This window comes from Anabrus simplex, chromosome 1, assembly GCF_040414725.1.
Source record: "Anabrus simplex isolate iqAnaSimp1 chromosome 1, ASM4041472v1, whole genome shotgun sequence".
Classification (NCBI taxonomy): Eukaryota; Metazoa; Arthropoda; class Insecta; order Orthoptera; family Tettigoniidae; genus Anabrus; species Anabrus simplex.
The window spans coordinates 329,051,442-329,071,961 of NC_090265.1; the positions used below are offsets into that span (position 1 = coordinate 329,051,442).

The 20,520-nt window shown below is 37.3% G+C and overlaps 1 protein-coding gene across 1 annotated transcript in view; it reads left to right on the forward strand.

Moving 5' to 3' along the window:
• The window catches only part of LOC136856759 (uncharacterized), a 674,434-nt gene that overhangs the window by 626,735 nt on the left and 27,179 nt on the right, over positions 1-20,520 (forward strand). Inside the window, exons 37-38 of the mRNA XM_068224954.1 lie at positions 1,120-1,530; positions 19,497-19,610. Of these exons, the coding sequence (XP_068081055.1) occupies positions 1,120-1,530; positions 19,497-19,610 (525 nt within the window). The remainder of the gene's footprint in view (positions 1-1,119; positions 1,531-19,496; positions 19,611-20,520) is intronic.

A 20,520-nucleotide genomic window follows, 5' to 3' on the forward strand; every position in this document is an offset into this window, starting at 1 on the left:
TTGTTCATGCTGTTTGAGACTTAATGTACGTAAATTATTGTGAAGTTATCAAAGTTCATTGAAGACATCAGTGTTAAGATGTCAGATGCAGTGTACTGTAATTGAAATTGATACTTAACGTTTGATTTTCTAATATTTATGAACTGTCCCTTATTTTGGTGAAAAATTCCGTATTTTTAGGTTATTGTCCTTCATTTCTTATATCAAAAAGTGACAACCCTGTATGGGACTGCAACTACTGTTTGCTCAAAGGTAACCATAACCTTTCTAAACAGAGTCAGAGAGATTTAGTTACATTATTATAGGAGCCAATTTATTATTAAGAAAATGTCCAATGCATCAAAGGAAAATATAAGGGATTATGTCAGTTACAAGAAGAATTAAGTGGATGATATAAGATGGCCAGTGTTCTCAAAGGTAGGAAATATAAATAATTAAATCCTGCTGCAGAAGTAATATTTCTCCTAAATAAATGTACAGTTCAAAATTTAAATAAATTGCTATAACTTTCATCATTCTATCACAACTGACTTTTTTCAAGTAATTATAATTGTATTAACATTTAATTTTAAAACTTGGAGATACAGTGGCTGAACTTGCCCAAGATACAAAAGTCCCTAAAATTAGAGTTGATGTGAGTAAAGGCTTACAAGGATTCACATGAATTACAAAGTAGGAAAGTCCAGTGAATAGAATACATTGGTCTAGTACCTAATGCTATGTGGGAAGTATGTAATTACTTCGTAGCTGAGTATCAGAAATTACGAAGTTTATAAAAATAAAAAAAATAAAAGAAAGCTAATTTCATTTCTTAAAACTTGTATTAATTTGAGTTTGCCAATGTTTTGTATAAGGTTATGTACAATTATTTTGGAAAAAATTTGTAATACTAAGAAATGTTATAAACTGTTTCTCTATCATTAAGAACCTAACTGAGGACTTCTCCGTGAATCTAGAGGCTGGCTGAAAGTCTGTGTAAATGTTCTTGTTGCATGTTGTTCTGTTAAGTGTCTGAATTTGTGTTTTCATCAGTAGCTGAAAGAAAACGCAAGGAATGCCACTTTCATGTTTTCAATTTGCTATATTCATGTGTGTTTATAATTGAATATTGATTTTTAGGACTTGTATGAAGAGTTTGATGCCGTGGTACTCTGTACGGGTGCCACGTGGCCAAGGGATCTCCAGATTTCTGGGCGGCAGTTGGAGGGTATCCACTTTGCTATGACCTTCCTTGAAACTTGGCAGAAGAAGCAAATGGGAAATCAGGTGGACATGCAGGGACTTTCTGCTAAAGATAAGGATGTAATCATCATAGGTGGTGGAGATACAGGGTGCGATTGTATTGCCACCTCATTACGCCAGGGAGCAAGGTCCATCACAACTTTTGAGATCTTGCCGGAACCACCAGTTCGTCGTAGTAGGGACAATCCCTGGCCACAGTACCCTAGAGTGTTCAAGGTTGACTACGGACATGAGGAAGTGAAGCTTAAGTTTGGAAAAGATCCTCGACAATTCAGTGTTCTAAGTAAGGTAAGCTATTTCTTCACCTCAGAATTTGATAGTAGATTCGTTCTTTAAGTCTGCATGGTTATCATTGTGTAATAGATGTAAAGTGCAATATCCATATGGAAATGTGTGTGATAAAAGCATAATTCAAAGTACACAACAAAGGGAAGAATATCATATCAACCGCTGTGGGTGGGGAACTCGGGCATGAGATACGACTACATCCACCGTATCTCATGCCTGTCATAAGGGGCGAGTTAAAGGGGCGACCAAGGGATGATGCCAGTGAGAAACACTATGGGTCTGGGTGTTGTTTGTGATGTCATCATGTGCATTCCACTGGTCGCTTCCACTGTCCAGAATGGGTCTGTGTTACCTATGAGTAGTACCACTTCATGAGAAACTATGGGTCTATATTGCCTGTGATTAGTGCCAGTATGTGAGGAAAGACATGGATCTGCGTTGCCCGAGAGTACCACATTTATGTAAGGAATATCATGGGTTTGTGTTACCTGTGAACGGTGCCATTGTGTGCGACGTACCATAGGTCTACATTACCTGTGATTTGTACCACCATACGAGAAACACCACAAGTCTACGTTACCTGTGATGAATACTACTGTAGGAGGAACACCGTGGTTCTGCTTTGCTGGTGATTAGTACCACTATGAGGGGCCGTTGACCTGGATTTTGGACCCATTTATATAAAAGTATTGTTATTTATGAGTATCATGTCCGTATTGAGTGATTACACATATGCATAAGAAAGAAATTCTACCTGTTTTAAGAACCTTCTGTAATAACCCAGGGAATGATAGAATGTCAGTTTTTATCTGTATAAGTTGGTTTAACTACATGGTGGGGTAATCAATGTAGATACCTGAATACCTAATAAAAGAGATAGTGTGCAGAGGAAAGCAGCAAGATTTGTAACAGGGGATTTCAGGAGAAAGAGTAGTGTATCAGAAATGTTAAAGAAACTAGGATGGGAAACTTTAAGTAAGAGAAGGGAGAAAACTAGACTTATAGGTTTATATAGAGCCTATACAGGGGAAGCAGCATGGGGAGATATCCGTGAGAGGCTTCAGTTGGAAAATAATTATATCGGCAGGACTGACCACAAATATAAAATTAGAAGGAATTTTAGCAGAAGCGATTGGGGTAAATTTTCATTCATTGGGAAGGGTGTGAAGGAGTGGAACAGTTTACCAGGGGTAGTGTTTGATCGTTTTCCAAAATCTGTACAGATATTCAAGAAGAGAATAAACAGCAACAGAGAAAAAATAAATGAAGTGTTAGAGGGCATTCGACCAGTGCAGGTTATTGTAAATAAAGAATGTGTGTGAATAAATTAATTCCATCCCCTGGTCTACGGAGTTTGGACAGCCAAAGTAGGGGACTGCCTGTAGGGGTGAAGTACAGTGGGGACTTCGAGGGCCCTGGGACCGCTATGGTAGCTGTGAAGGCCTTTCAGGAACTCTGAAAAGTGGTGGCAAAAGGGGCTCTGGTTAAGACGCAGCAGGTCGTTATGCTACTTAGGTTCCAGAATGGGTAAAGAAAAGAAAAAGTAAATAAATGCAATGTAAATTTTAATCTTATACCAGTTGTACAGTATCATTTGAAGTAATTCCACATACTGTATATCAGATGACTATATTTGTAAGTAGTACAGGAGATATTATAAGTAGAATTTTGTAAACAATGTAAATTTATTAAGGATGAGCTGTGTGTTTAATAGAAAAAAATGTTAGCGTAAATTATATAATATTGTATTATAGGAAAATTTTATTCTCTTGTTAATTTAATATTTAGTGCTTGACAATGTATTTTAGTGTACCATTTGCCACCAAGGTAAACACCTCATTTGCAAATAAAGAGATTTTGATTTGATTTATCATCTAGACATAACCTCATTGCTGAATCTCTTATTCTTATAAGATATAAGCCTGCTCATATTTGAGAAGGAGAGAAACTGGGTGTCCCGAACAGTACAACATGTCACGATAAATAAAGTCAATAACTGTCCTCACCACTGTATTCTTTGTAGGTTTTAAGAGTGGTAATTTTCTCTATTATTAGAGTGAATGTCAGGTCACGGTGCAGTAATCATAGATGAACAAGAAACATTGGAATTTTGACTAAAAAGGCCAAGATTAAAACCAAATAAAACATAACATTAAACAAATTTACATTTTTTAACAAGCTTAAATCCAAATTACCATAAATTCTATATGCATTTAAAAATCCTACTAATAAAGGCAAAGAAGCTAAGAAACCAACACAGATAATCCTAGGGCCCCTTCACAAACAGAAAACGTCAAAAAAACCATACTAAAATACAATTCATAATCAAAATAATTAAGAATTTGGCGGTGTTTTAGTCTTTTAACCATTTGTTCCTCAGATCTTCATTTTGGGGAAATTTAAAAACATGCACTTTGTTTGCACTATCGTAATTCCCTGTGCAATTTGGGACACAACACTTAAAAACTATTATTATATCAACAGCAATAACCTATTTAAAATATTTCCATTGATAAATCAAACACCATGTGCGGTAGAGTACTCTTGACAATACGACCACGGAACACACGTTCGCCTACTGATAGTGACGTCACCAGCTTCATAGGAGAGAGCTGGAAGGCTTTGTAATCTAGGTGGCAGTGGCCAAGCTGTCATTTAACTGGTGCCTGAGTGATATCATTAAATATATACTCATAAACTTATGAGTCAGCATTTAGTAAATCGTGGAAATATTCTTTCCGGCAACTGCTAGTGGAGTCATTGTCACTAAGAAAATGAGTTCCATCCTTTGATCGAAGAGGAGTCGTTCCATGCTTGGTTGGTCCATATATAGTCTGTCACCTAGGCATGAGTTAGTATCCACCAAAAGCTGCATTTTCTTTGCCTTAAGACTTTGACCAGTCATTTTTAAGTATACATATTTTTCTTTCCACCTCTGCCTTGATTTGGTGGAATGTTTCTCTTTTGTATACTGGTTTCATCAGTTTTCCAGGAAGTGACAGCACTTCTTTTCTTATCAATAAGGGACTGGATGTCTTTATCGCTTTCGTCAAACCAATCCTGATGTCTCTTTTGGTTTATGTCAGTGTTTTCTCACAAGCGTCCGTCTCATTGGCTGAATGGTCAGCATACTGGCCTTCGGCTCAGAGGGTCCCGGGTTCGATTACTGGCCGGGTCGGGGATTTTAACTTTCATTGGTTAATTCCATTGGCCCGGGGTCTAGGTGTTTGTGCTGTCCCCAACATCCCTGCAACTCACATACCACACATAACACTATCCTCCACCACAATTACACTGTTACCTACACATGGCAGACACCACCCACCCTCATTAGAGGGTCTGCCTTACAAGGTCTGCACTCGGCTAGAAATAGCCACACAAAATTATTATTATTCTCACAAGCAAAGCGAATAGCACCTTTTAGTTTCTCCCAGTGTTCCATGGGATTCTATGGGTAATCTCAAGGAAGATTCTTAGTTAGAACCTGCTGCAACTGTTGTTTAAGTTCAGGGTCCTTTAATTTATCAATGTCAAATTTTTCTGGTTTTCTTCTGCTGCATTTTCTTCTTTGGCTGTAAAGGATACATTCGTTGGAGATCGTACAAGTCAGTGGTCTGTCCAACCGTCATCGGCCCCAGGCAGTGCTCTAGTTATACAAGCATCCCTCTGATCACTTTTCCTGACAATTATATAGTCAATCAGATGCCAATGCTTGAATCTTGGGTGCTGCCACAATGGTTTATGCCAATCTTTCTGATAAAATAAGGTGTTGGAGATCACTAAATCAAGCTCTGCACATTTGGTTAAGAGCAGAGTCCCATTGGAGTTTGATGAACCCATGCCAAATGTTCCCTCCCAAAGCTCTTAATTTTTCCCACTGTAACATTAAATTCTCCCAGAAGAATTATTTTAACTTGCGTGGGAATGTGCAACAGAATGGAATAGAGATCTATGTAGAATTGCTCCTTGACATAAACTTCTGTTTTTAGAGTAGGAGCATAGGCACTAATAATTCAAGCACGTTGACCGTCATTAAGTCTAAGTCTGTGTCATGAGTAGTGTTTGGAAGTTTATGACCTAAAGAAGTACAAAATATGCAAGCAAATATGCCCTTAAAACTAGCTAGAAATGACCTAATACAAAATATAAAATATGACTTTAAAATGTTAGGAATAGACAGCAAGATGGCGTCAGCGAAGGATGCAAGTGAAGATAGCTCCCAGTTCTCTTCCGAAATAATCGGGAATAAGTGTGGTGTAAATAAGAAGCGAGTGAAGAATGGTATCCAGTGTGAAAAGTGTATAATTTGGTACCATTTTGAGTGTATTTGTAGTGCTGCTTTCGCTAAAAATGAAGATACTTGGACCTGTGTGAGCTGTGGCGAGAGCAATTTGAATAGCGGTAACAAACCTAGGCCTACAGCGGTCAACAAATCGCTGGCGTCTCATTCCTTTGAGGGTGGAGGTAATGATAATGTACTTGTAATTCTCTCTTTATTGCAACAGGATTTACAAGCATTAAAAGCGGAAAATGAGATTTTAAAGGAGAAGGTACGTTTACTGGAATTGAAAGTACCGGTACCAGTAAACACTCAGAACACAGGTGGCTCCTTGAATTCTAGCGCGTGGTGTCAAGTTGCTTCAGATTCTAGGAGTAAAAGTTTACAGTTAAATAAGGACAACTTTGTAATTGACACCAAAAATAGATTTTCAGCCCTGAGGGAAATAAGCGATTCACAAGGACTTATCCATTTGGGAAGCAGTCAAACGTATAGCGCAAAATCCGTTAGGTTATCCATTTGGGAAGCAGTCAAACGTATAGCGCAAAATCCGTTAGGAGAAGCGGCAAAGTTAGGTCTAAAGACCCACACAGTGCACCAGCGAAAGTGTCGAACATTCTTATATTTGGTGATAGCCAGGCGAGGGGAATTGCGGAGAAAATGAACAATGAAGATATTGCAGCATCAGCCGTCGTCTATCCTGGAGCCCCAATCAAGAGGGTATTGGAAAACACCGAACAGGCAGCAAGAAATCTCGGAAGTCGTGATGCAGTAGTGATCATCGGCGGGATGAACGACGTAGCTCACAATGACGCTAAAATTGTAATTTCTCAACTTAAATGTACACTAGGTAAAATGACTCACTTTGTAGTGAACGTGCCCCACAGGCATGATTTGATTAGAGACTCGTGTGTGAACATTGAAGTAGACAAAGTTAATACAGATATGGTTAAAATTTGTAAACATTTTCATAATACACAGGTAATTGATAGCAGCAGTTATGAGAGACACTGGTACACAAAGCATGGCCTTCATCTAAACAATTCAGGTAAACGAAAGATAGCAAATATTGTTCTAGATTTTATTAATTTTAAGATATGTACTGTAAAAAAGACAACTCCCTTGAGTTATAATACTGACCAGGAAAACTAGTAGCAAGAGCCAGCGGTACTTCAAGCTGGCTCAGTCAACTAGAAAAAGAAACTCAGAAAAGTAAGGAATTTCAAGTTTCCCAATTGCAACAGTCAAGTTTTAGGGAGGAAAGGAGTCAGATTGCTCTTGGTAAACTGTCAAAGTGTAGTAAATAAACAATCAAAATTCAGTACATTGATGGAATCCTATGAGACTGATGTGGTGATAGGAGTGGAATCGCGGTTGAGAGAATGGGTGCGTAATAGAGAAGTAATTCCAGAAGGGTACAAAGTCTATCGTAGAGACCGAGGAGATAAAAAGGGAGGGAGGGGGGGTGTTTATTCTGGCGAAGGAAACTTATTGTTCACATGAATGGTTTACCGATGAAAGGGATAAAATATTAGGGATAAAATTAGTTTGTGATAATATGAAGGAGGTGGGAATTATAGGAACATACAGGCCTGGAAGAGAGGAAAGAGACATGAAAATATTTGAGAAAATAATAGATTATACTCATAAAAACAATAATAATGATATGGTAATAATTGGGGGAGATCTAAATTTGTCTGAAGTTGAATGGAATGGAATGGAGCTGCAAGTGACGCCCATGAACAGAAACTGGCAAATAAGTTAATTTGGGAGGGAGGATAAGTAGTACAAGAACCGACTCATCTCAATAACTTACTAGATGTATTCTTGGTTAAACCATGGGAAATTGTTGATAAAACTGAGGTAATTGAAGGAATAGGTGACCATAAGGCTGTAATAATGGATGTAGGACTCGTACCAAAACGCTTAATAAGAGGGTCAACACAAGACAAGAAATTGTACAGAAAAACTACAGTTTATGAATTTGGGACTTTCCTTAAATCACAATTCAGTTGTTGGATAAGTGAAGGGAGTAATGTGGATACACTTTGGGCTAAATTTAAAGGAATCATTCGGGAAGGAAAGAAAAGATTTGTACCTGTTAAGAAGGGTAAAATGACCTCAGACACTGTTTATTATACAAGGGAAATAAGAAAATTAAAAAGAAAATGTAGAATAGTAAACAGGAAAATCAAAGAGGGTAGAGAGAGTAGAGAAACTGGAAAACAGCTGATGAGGAAACTGAATAGAGTGAAAAAGGAAGCAAAAGAATTATATGAATGGCATACTTCAAGAGGGTAATGACCACAAAGGGAAATGGAAAAAGCCGTATTCATATATCAGGAATAAAAAAGGAAAAGGAATCCACATTCCTACAATGGTGGGTGAAGGGGGTGAACACTATTTAACAGATACTGAAAAAGCAAACCTATTTAGTAGGGAATTCAGAGATTCAGTAGATGATTGTCAGGAGTTGGAAACCGAAACAGAAGATAGATAGGGAGAGAGACAGAGGGAAACAAGAAGCTTCTCATTCACAAATGAAGATATTTTCAGAGAAATCCAACTGCTTCAGCAAGGAAAAGCAGCAGGAAGTGATCAAATTACTGGGGAGGTATTAAAGAGAATGGGATGGTACATACTGCCTTATTTAAAATTTCTCCTTGACTATGTCATAAATAATAGTGTAATACCAAAGAAATGGAAGGAATCTATAATAATACCAGTTTATAAAGGAAAGGGTGATAAAAGGAAACCCGAGAACTACAGACCGATCAGCCTGACCAGTATAGTTTGTAAAATACTGGAGAGTTTAATATCAAAGTACATCAGAGGGATATGTGATGATAAAAATTGGTTCATGAGGAGCCAGTATGGATTTAGAAAGAAATTTTCTTGTCAGGCACAACTGGTGGGATTTCAGCAGGACTTACCAGATCAATTGGATTCAGGAGGCCAGTTAGATTGCATAGCCATAGATCTTTCCAAAGTCTTTGATAGAGTGGAACATGGAATATTATTAAAGAAATAGGAGGGAATAGGATTGGACGTTAGGGTTACACGTTGGATAAAAACATTTCTAAATTCAAGGGTTCAGAAAGTCAAAGTAGGAAATAATGTATCGCAGGAAGAGAAAGTTTGGAAGGGAATTGCACAGGGTAGTATAATCGGTCCATTACTTTTCTTAATATACGTAAATGATTTAGGGAATAATATAACATCAAAAATAAGATTGTATGCATATGACATAATTGTTTACAGGGAAATAAATAACATTGAGGATTATTCAGAATTACAAAGGGACCTTCATAGTATCTAACAGTGGGTTGAAGAGAATAATATGAAGGTTAATGGAGGCAAATCAACTGTCACAACATTTACAAACAGGAGCTTTAAAACTGAATTTGAATATACTTTGGATGAGGTAGTTATCCCAAAAGATGGCAAGTGCAAATACTTAGGTGTGAGATTTCAAAGTAATTTGCACTGGAAGGGTCATATGGATGACATTGTTGGGAAAGAATACAGATCGTTACATGTCATAATGAGGCTACTTAAAAGATGCAACAAAGGATTAAAAGAGAAAAGTTACTTAAGTATGGTTCATCCATTATTGGAATATGCAAATAGTGTTTGGTATCCTCACAAAGAATACCTAATAAAAGAAATAGATAGTGTGCAGAGGAAAGCAGCAAGATTTGTAACAGGGGATTTCAGGAGAAAGAGTAGTGTATCAAAAATGTTAAAGGAACTTGGGTGGGAAACTTTAAGTAAGAGAAGGGAGAAAACTAGACTTATAGTATTATATAGAGCCTATACCGGAGAAGAAGCATGCGGAGATATCCATGAGAGGCTTCCATTGGAAAATAATGATATCGGCAGGACAGACCACAAATATAAAATTAGAAGGAATTTTAGCAGAAGCGATTGTGGTAAATTTTCATTCATTGGGAAGGGTGTGAAGGATTGGAACAGTTTACCAGGGGTAGTGTTTGATCGTTTTCCAAAATCTGTACAGATATTCAAGAAGAGAATAAACATGAACAGAGAAAATAAATGAAATGTTAGAGGGCATTCGACCAGTGCAGGTTAATGTAAATAAAAATGTGTGTGAATAAATTAATTCCATCCCCTGGTCTAAGGAGTTTGGACAGCCAAAGTAGGGGACTGTCTGTAGGGGTGAAGTACAGTGGGGACTTCAAGGCCCTGGGACCGCTACGGTAGCTGTGAAGGCCCTTCAGGAACTCTGAAAAGTGGTGGCAAAAGGGGGTCTGGTTAAGACGCAGCAGGTCGTTATGCTACTTAGGTTCCAGAATGGGTTAAAAAAAAAAAAAAAACAAGTAAATAAATGCAATGTAAATTGTAATCTTATACCAGTTGTATAGTATCATTTGAAGTAATTCCACATACTGTATAAAAGTTTACTATATTTGTAAGTAGTACAGGAGATATTATAAGTAGAATTTTTTAAACAATATTAAGGATGAGCTGTGTGTTTAATAGAAAAAATTGTTAGCGTAAATTGTATAATATTGTATTATAGGAAAATTTTCTTCATGTTAATTTAATATTTAGTGCTTGACAATAATGTATTTTAGTGTACCATTTGCCACCGAGGTAGACACCTCATTTGCAAATAGAGATTTTGATTTGATTTTTGAAGTATTAACAGTATTATTAACATCAAACATTCCAAAAAGTGATTAGCAATAAAACAGCAGACACATTTAATCATGCAAACAGACATGACTACAGTTGCTATGTTAAAACTTCATACATTCGTTCAGTATCGTAGCCCTGAGGCGGAGTTCTCAATTTGTTTTCCTGAAAAGTATTAGCATGTTTTTTCGTATCTGTTTGCAAGCATGTGTACAGCATCTTTTCCTCGGCATCATGTCTTCTAAACCTACTACCTATATGTTTCGGGGAAAGGAAAAAAAAAAAAAAATTCACCTACTACAGTATTTTGAAATCCCATGTTTAAACTTGATGCAGATAACGTGTATCTTGTTGAAAACAACGCCTCAATTTAAACAAAAATGCTCAAAATATAAACAAATATGAGCTTATATCATTAAAATAAGGAAAATATGACTAAAGCAATGAAAATGGCCAAAAATGTATTTATGTGCAACATAAAATTGCTTTCAACAGTGTCAGGGATCAGTCATTCAGTTATATTTTAGATTTTGGGTAAAATGAGCTCAGGGAAGAAATTACTTTTCCTTAACATCCACACCTGAGTCATGAGCCATTCATTCAAGACTATGAGGATTTCAGAAAGACAATGTAGTAAAGTGTTCTTGATGGTGAATCCCACACCATATAATCAAAGCTCATCTGACTGTTCTCCTTTCCTAAAGAATACGTATCCTCCACCTATTTCTGTTCTTTCATCTGCGTATCGGGTTTCAGAGAGTGCATCTATATCAGTGTTGTATCATTTGAGTTCACGAGCGATTAGGGCTGTACAACACTCAGGTCTGTCATTGTTTACCTTGTCTAGTAATATCCTTATGTTCCATGTTTGCAAAGTACAATTTTCGACTGCAAAATAATGAAACCCACTGAATGTTATTATCCAGTCAGCCAAATAGAGACTGGCTATCTATATTTAGGGCACCTTTTTTATCCCCCTCTCCATTTGGTATGAGCAGAGTGGATCCTAAATAGGACTACTCGGTCACGAATGCAGCAATCAAGTTGATCTGCAGATTCAAATTCCCAGTACAAAGAGTCTGGTCACACGTCCACCGCCTATGTGTCAGTTTTAGCTAGGAGCTTCCAGACCTCAAAATTCTGCCCCCATTGCCATTCCCCAATCGCCAGAGTACTTGGAAGATGCCTGTGCATGTGTTCATGTGATATGAATGCTGCTGCACAACAAGAAATGCACAATCCTCTACAAAATTCCTAATGGCATGCCAAAGCGTGACAATCAGGCAATCTTTAAACTGCTTTCTTCTGCCCTTCCAACCATAGTAGTGAGCCTATTGCTCCTACGCCTGGTTCACCATTGAGGACTTTTAAGGGACAGTTCTTCCTCCCCTATCTATAAACCTCTTTCACCTTCAGAACCATTGACCGTTGAAACAGTGTTTGTTCCACGAGAGCAGTTTCACTTTCCTAAAGTCCTCCAACAAACCGGCGAGGACCCCTTTATCCGCCACCTGAGACGCGCCACGTGGGAATACTTCTCTCCCTGTCATGACTGCATAGTAGTTTTGTGGTAGATTCAAATAGAAAGCAAATAATTGTAGATTCCATAGGACAATAGTGGGGGAAGAGTGTAAAGAGTGTAAAAGAACAACAACCTAGAAATATTAGATCAGACTATAAGGAAACCAGTTTCGTAGTTTGGGTTAGTGTAATCTTGTCCTAATTTGTGAACCATAGGCAACGGCTGAGTGATGTAGTCAAGTGGTCCTGAAACTCGGGATTGCAGTTGCTATGGAATAGAAGTGGGCATCATCTGACTTATTCTCAGCCATGGCCCTTCTTATGCTCAGGCAGCTAGGACTGGTCCCTGACCTGTTAGAGAACAGATTCTCACTGAAACTATATATAAGTAGAGTAGCATCCTTCTTCACAGAACTTAATGAGCTCAGAATGTTAATAACGGAGTTCCACTTGCATTTGACAGGTGAGGGACTCCTTGGAAACAACTTGGTAACGAAATGGAATTCAGTGGGGGGCTATCAATATTAATGTGGCTTATGGAAGTAGACCTGGATAACTCAGCAAAGAGGACGTGTCTAGATGTGTTAGGAGTTACATGTATTCTGGTAAGGGGAGATGGTTAGGAAAAAAATAGATCATAGTATTCTGAACAGGAAAGGGGAGAGTGTGGGGTAGGGCTGTTCATCAAGAATACTATTGCATGCAACATACCAGTATCTTTTGTTATGCACATAAATGAGTGAATGATGTAGGTAGATTTGGCAGTTGGAGGAATTAGGACTCGAATTGTCGTGGTATATTCACCATTTGAGGGTACAGATGAGGATGAAGTTGACAAGTGTTATGAAGCTCTGAGTGACTTTGTAGTCAGGGTCAACAGTGAAGTATGGTAGTGCTAATGAGCAATTTCAATGCGATAGTTGGAAATAGAACTGAAGGATATGGGGAGGATGTGAAAGCTAATAAGAATGGGAAGTGTTTACTGGACTTCTGTGCTAGCATGGGATTAGCAGTTACAAATACATTCTTCAAGCATTAGGCTATTCACCACTATACACGGGAGGGTAGACACACCAGATCCAAAATAAACTATATTATAACAGACTCCGAATTCAGGAAATCTGTTACAAATGTGCAGGTATTCAGGGTATTTTTCGATGATGCATACCATTATCTGATCTGTAGTGAACTAAATATTTCTAGGCCTAAGAGAGAGAAAGTAAAATCTGTCTGCAGATGAAGAAGGGTAGGGAGTCTCCAGGATAAAGAAATTAGTTCATGGATAAGATCAGTGAAAAGTTCTAAACGTTAGGTAGTAAGCAGGTTCAGGATATAGAAAGAGAATGGGTGGCATACCAGAATGCTGTAGTAGAAATAACAAGCAATTGCCTAGGAAAAAACCATATGTAAAGATGGAGAGAAAAGTGAACATCTTGGTGGAATGATGAAGTAAGGGTAGCTTGTAAATATAAAAGGAAACTATATAAAAAATGGCTCCAAACAAGGACTGATGCTGACAGGGAATTGTGCAGAACCAAAATAATTTTTTTAAATTAATAAAATATGTTGAATCCAAGAAAATACAGAAGATTTCTGTAAGAACTGGGAAAGGCTTGATCAAGTGGCAGGGAAACCTTTCTGGGCAGTAATAAATAATCTTGAAGGAAGGAAAATAAAAATAAAAATAGTGTTTTGGGTAAATCAGGTGAACTCATAGCAGATTCCAGGGAATCACTGGATAGGTGGGGGTAATATTTTGAAAATCTCAGTGTAAAAGAAATCTTTCTGTTGATGTTGGGAGCAGCAGAGCTCATGGGGAAGATGGCACTGATGTTAGTTACTTTACACTTGGAAGTGGAAAGGATGGTAAATAAGCTCCATTGTCATAAAGTACCTGGAATATATGAAATTAGACCTGAAATGGTGAAATATAGTGGGAAGAGAAGGTTGAAATTGCTTTAAAGTGTAAAGATTAGCATGGAATGTTTGTAACATACCTTCTGATTGGACAAAAGCACTAATTGCACCTATCTGTAAGTAAGGAAGCAGGAGGGACTGCTACAAGTATAGAGAGATTTCACTGATCAGCATACCAAGCAAGGTGTTTACTGGCATTTTGGAAGGGAAGGTGCGATTGATTGTTGAAGGTAAGTTGAATGAAAACTAGTGTGATTTCAGACCATAGAGGGGCTGTGTTAGGATCAGATTTTCAGAATGCACCAGGTAAGTGAAAAATGGTATGGGAAGAATAGACAGTTATGTTCACATTTTGTACATCTAGGGAAGGCATTTGGCAGAGTGCTGAGAGAAAAGATGTTAGCCATGAGGTTTATGGGATTAAGAGTGGATTATGAAAAGCAATCTAAGGCTTCTGTGTTGACAATTGGGCTTCAGTGAGAGTTGAAAGAACAAGTTCTTGGTTCAAGGTACTTCAAGTGGTTAGGCAAGGCTGTCATCTTTCACCTTTGTTAGATCATCTACTGGAAGGTATAAAGTGGCATGGTGGAAATATGAATAATATGAAAATTAAACTTTCCAAGGCTAAAGTAGTATCAGTAGAGAAGAAACCGTAGAGAACTAAATGTCAGGTTAGGAATACAAAACTAGAACATGACAATTATCTAGGATGTGTAATCTGCCAAAATGCTAGTATAGTAAGTGAGACAATGAAGGTGCAGCAGAGAGCTTTAATTTGCAATCAACGTTATTGTATAAAAAATAAGTCAGCTTCCAGATGAAACTGTTTTTACATCAGTCTGTTTTGAGGCCAACTTTGCTGTACAAGGTTAAATTCTGGGTGGACTCGGTGTACAAACAGGTGGGAATAATGGCAGGAAGGTACACTGAATGAGGAGATAACAATGAAGTTAGGAAATGGACTCTATAGATGAAGCAGTATGCATAAACTGGCTTTGATAGTGGGAGGTCATTTAATGCGAATAGAGGAGAATAGGTTACCTAAGGTAATAATGGACTCGAGTCATGGAGGGTGAGGAAAGTAAAGGAAGACCAGGAGGATGATGATGATGATGATGATGATGATGGTTAGACTTAGTTTCTAGTGAATTAAAGATAGAAGGTATGGAACTAAATGTGGCCACAGACCTAGTTACAAATAGAGGATTGTAGAGGCATTTGCTAGCCTTGCAGTTTTGAAGGCTGAATGCTGATAGGAATAACAACAATAAGTTAATTTATTAATTTGACCACCTAATCAATACAATGTCTTGTTTTTGTTGATTTACATTGGGTGAAGCTGATTCCTGCTCGTGGTGCCCCTGCATAGGTACCTGATTAAAATTCTAGTACTGGACTGAACGTCAGCATTGCAGAAGTATCTACCAGTCAATATGTAAATCAGTTTGTGTTATGAAGCAACAGGAATAGGTGAAATAAGACTAGAAATGATTTCACAGGTAGGCAGAGATAAAAGGCTTTGTAGAGTAAATGATCATGGTACCTTAATTAATAATGTTATTTGCTTTACGTCCCACTAACTACTATTTTAAGATCTTCGGAGATGCTGAGGTGCCAGAATTTAGTCCCGCAGGAGTTCTTTTACGTGCCAGTAAATCTTTTTTATGGAGAAATTTGATTTCCTCTTTAATCCAGATTTTATCGGTTTTAAGCTGAGTCGCGCGAGTTTTTGCTGTGTTTCTATGAGTTTTCTTGGTAAATTTTAGAAAATTGGGGGTTATGTTATTAATCAAGCATTTTTTTCAAAAAACGTAAGTCTTGCCCTAATTTGGCGACCTAGATTGCAATAAAGTTTAGCTTTCTTGCTTGCCTGGATGGCATTTCCATTACAAGATATTAGAATCATTCCGTATTGACTTTACAAAGGTGAAAAATGATAGTATCCTCCTAATTCAATACAATAAATATTCAGTCATTAGACGGAGTAAACAAATTCAAACATGTTTCGGCTCGTTTGAGCCATCTTCAATGAAAAATGAGGGGAGTTTGGAATAATTTACATAATATAAGGTGAAAAAAACGCTAAAAATCATAATGAAGGAGCAAATGAAATAACAAACAAAAGAGAGCCTAGACGGAAACAAAATTAGCACAAATATACAATATTTAAATAAATATGCGGAGAAAAAAACTCACTGCGACAAAATTCAGTGAAAAGGTGTTAATTTAAAATAATAATTGAAACTAAAAACTGTTAACCTAAGAAAACAAAGGAATGAAAAAACAAATGATGCAGATGGAAATGAACAATAGTAGCACATGGTGAGGTTGTGGACCTCATAGTTTACAAAATATTGTTTAACAATAACAAAACAGGTTGAAATCACTGTCGTAAATCATCCTTGTAGAAACCCATCACATTAAATTGGTCAGGAGGTGAGCGGGAGCAAACATTTTTGAGAAACCAAGCCTGATATGACGTGCAGGCGAAAAGCCTGTGACAAGGAAAAAACACCAATGAAATTTAAAGCTTTAGAAACAGCAGCATTCTCAATATCTTCTCAATCTAGCGGTCCCTTTCTTGATTATTGTTTCATAATGTTGGCTGGTGTCTTGCCTTATTATAAAGGGTCGGAAGGGCCGCGATATAAAATGGAGAAGCTGTGTTAGGTAGAAGACAGATGCATAGTAAACTGTAAGTGATCTAGTGGAAACCGTCAATGAAGTTCTAATCTGTAATGGAAAAATGAGGTTGTGTGAGAAACGTGAGGTGATAAGTAAAAAGTGTAGAATGGGTGTGAAGAAAGCTTAGACTTACGGTGTTTAGCAGGTGGTTGTAATGGTCTCGTTCGCTTGATCGAGTCTATTGTTGGTTCGACCGTGTTTGCTAGGATGGAAGGAGCGGAGGGGGAAGGGGTCCAGGGCTGGTGTGAGGAAGGGGGAGTGGTGGTGAGTTGGAGAGATGGAGGTGGGGTTTGTTTATGTTACGGCAATTCTGACAAATATATGGAATGAATGTTTCAAGTAGAATGTTTGTATTCTTGCTGACTTCATTTAAATTGTGAGAGGGGTTCATAAACTGATCTAAATCAATGTGGATGATCTCGAGAACGTTGAGCAAGGTGCCTTTTTGCTCATAATGTAAGATCTTGAGGTCTTTATCTATTGAAGTGTATTCGTGGCTGGATGCTTTATGATGTTCGCTATAGCTGAGAAACGATTATATTTGAGAGCGTTGCGATGTTCGGCGTATCTTATGACAAAATTGCGGCCTGTTTGTCCAATATAGCTAGAATTACAGGATTGGCATTTTAATTTGTAAACTCCAGAGTTCAAATATTTGTTGTTAATATTGTAATAGTTACTGTTGACAGTGTGTGGATTGAAAATGAGTTTGGAGTTGGTGAGGGAGGTTCTATAAGCTATTTTGATGTTGTGTTTCTAAAAAATATTAGAAATTTGGTAAATGATACTATTATTGAAAGTGAATGTGGAAAACTTTTCTTTAGGAGCGGAATCTTTTTCTAGGGTAGTCTTGGGTCTGCTTTTATATCTGTTGATGGTTCTACTGAAACCATTGTGTTCTGCAATATTGTAAATGGTATTAATTTCTTTTTTGTAATTCTTGCGAGATAAAGAGACAGTTAATGCTCTGAGAACCATTCTGTTGTAAGCTGCTTTTTTATGTATGTCTGGGTGCACAGAGGTCTGATGGATGGTGTTGATGGTATGGGTTGGGTTTCCTGTATATATTGAAGGATAAAGTGTTGTTGCTGTTGCGCATAATGGTTAAGTCCAGGTAATTAAGGGCTTTGTTTTCTGACTCTATGGTGAATTTTATATGTGGGTCAATGGAGTTGAGAAATCCAAGTACTGTGTTGCTTGCTGTTAGTAACGTGGGAGTCTAAAATAACAAAGGTGTCATCTACAAAGCGTGTCCAGTGTTGAATGCCATTGATCTTGCCAATGATGTGAGAATGCTCTAAATGATCAATGTAGATATCTGCAAGGATTCCTGAAGCTGGTGATCCCATGGGAAGACCTATCTGTTGGTAAATGACATTATTGAAAGTGAAGAACTTGTTGTTCAAAGTAAATTCCAGAATCCGAATAAATTCATCTATTTTGCCTATACTTAAATTGCTGAATCTGGAGAGATTGTTCTTGATCAATTGTACGGTGCTGTTAACGGGAACATTAGCATACATGTTAGTAATATCAAAAGAATGAAGAGTGTGGTTTTTGGATAAATTAAAGTGTTTAATCTTGTTGCAGAATTCTAAGGAGTTCTTTACTGATGTGTTGGCTTGAAAACTATAGTGTGACTTGAGGAATTTGTGAATGAACCGAGGTACTTCATAGGTCGGACTGTTTCTGAAATTGATAATGGGTCTTATGGGGATGTCTGCTTTATGGATCTTGGGTAGCGCTTTGGCTGTGGGAAGCTTCGGATTCATGATAATCATTTTGGATTTTTCAAGGTCATTAAACAGAAATGAAACATTCTTGATGATGGTTTTTAGGTCTCTTTGTATTTTATTAGTTGGATCTTTTTTAGAGGTTATGAAGTTGTCTGAAAAAATGTGTGTGCTTTATTAACATAATCACTTTTGTCCATGATTACGGTAGCATTTCCTTTGTCGGCTTTTGTTATGATTAAGTCGTTTTGTTTGACTTTTTTCTTTAGTTTGTTTACTTTACTATAGCTATGTTCACTGTGTTGGGTTTAATGGTTTGTTGTTGATTAAGGATGGAAGATAGCTTGCGTTTGACTTCATATCGGACTTCTTCTTGTATGTTTATTGGTAATTTATTAATGGCCAATTCAGATTCAGCTATGGTGGATATTAAATTATCACGGTTAGAAGGATTACCCCAATTATGTTTAGGTACCTTGCTCAGCACATAGAGATCATCGGCATCAAGACTGATTTTACTTAGGTTTACTACAGGTTGGTGAAAATCATTAGGCCTTACCGACACGTGGCTGACATATTTGAGCACTTTCAAGTACCACTGGACTGAGCCAGGATCGAACCTGCCAAGTTGGGATCAGAAGGCCAGCGTCTCAACCGTCCGAGCCACTCAGCCCGGCGGTACCTTAATTAAGGCCACGGCTGCTTCCTTCTAGCTCCTAGCCCTTTCCTATGCTATAAGACCTATCTGTGTTGGTGCGACCTAAAGCCACTAGCAAAAAAAAAATTTTTTTAAATCCTTAAACTGTACAATTTGAGTGAAAAAACAACCGAACTTCATAGACAAACCAATATTTAAATGAATCACTTAATGTAATATGCTGATGGTCCAATAGTATGGTAACTCGTTGCCATTGAACTAAATTGTTTCAGAACACAACACTTTTGAAAAGCCAACTGATTGGTTCAAAAAGTAGGATGATCATCTTAGAGGATTGTGGTTTTTAGTCTCTTGGTCAGAACAGCTATCGATACAATTTTTGTAAGAGTATTTGATGTATTAATCTGGGAATCATTTTTTGGTTTGCTTCAAAATTATTTCTTCAATCAGACTTTTTTCTATTATGCTTTTGTTTTACTAACTTTTTATTATATATTTTACTTTTTACATTAAGGAATTCCTGGATGATGGCAAAGGACACGTTGCGGGTATCCGGACTGTGCTTGTGGATTGGACCAAGGATGACGCAGGACGCTGGAAAATGGATGAAGTACCAGGCTCTGAAAAGGTTTGGAATCTTTCTTCTTTCTAGTTGATGAGTCTTCGGGTGGCATTTCATAAGTATTTTTGTCATGCAATAGTTCATTGGGTAGGAAGTATCGACATTGCTACCAGTTAGGATATGTACCTTCCAGACTAAATTGGCTATTCTTTCAAATGAAAATAGCACATCACTGCGGTTCAGATTCCGCGTAAATATGGATATAAACAGTCCTGTAAAACTACCAAGCTCTGTTGCCTCTTTTTAATCCTACTTCAACATTTCTCATAGACATTCTATACTGGATGGTATTGCGGTATTAAAGATCCAAAGTCTCTCCTTCATGTAAAGTTTTCCTTTTTATGATCCTTCTTATGATGCATTTATACTTCATAATTATATTACTTCAAGATTAAACCCCTGTAAATCAAATAATCAGATTGGTGGTCGGTTGTAACTAGGGCCCAGATTCTTATGTAATTACACATTCCATTCCTTTACTTGTAGACAACTGAAAATGAAAAACGTCAGCAATTTGTGGTTCTGATATGGTTATACTTGTTTCATGGTACATATGTTTACATATTCTTAGTAATATTACATATTATCTGAAGAATGTAACATATCTAGATAATTATTTTTAAAAAGTTTCCAGCTGATTTAATTTTCAGACTATATTAAAATAATTGGCAAATTTCATCTCATATGAAATATATTTCAATTCCTAAAGTTAGCTTTAAAATTCCTTTAAAATGGCATTTCTACTCTTCGTGAAATACAGTAGGTCTGAGTGCCTCAACTGCATACAACAGCACTAATCCATTGTCAGAATCTGGGGTGGTTAGGCGCCTTTCATTGGTCAGTTTCTAACAAACTACATGCAGTTTTGAAACGAAATCCACAGAGCTCGATGGCTAAGATGACCATGTGACATAGA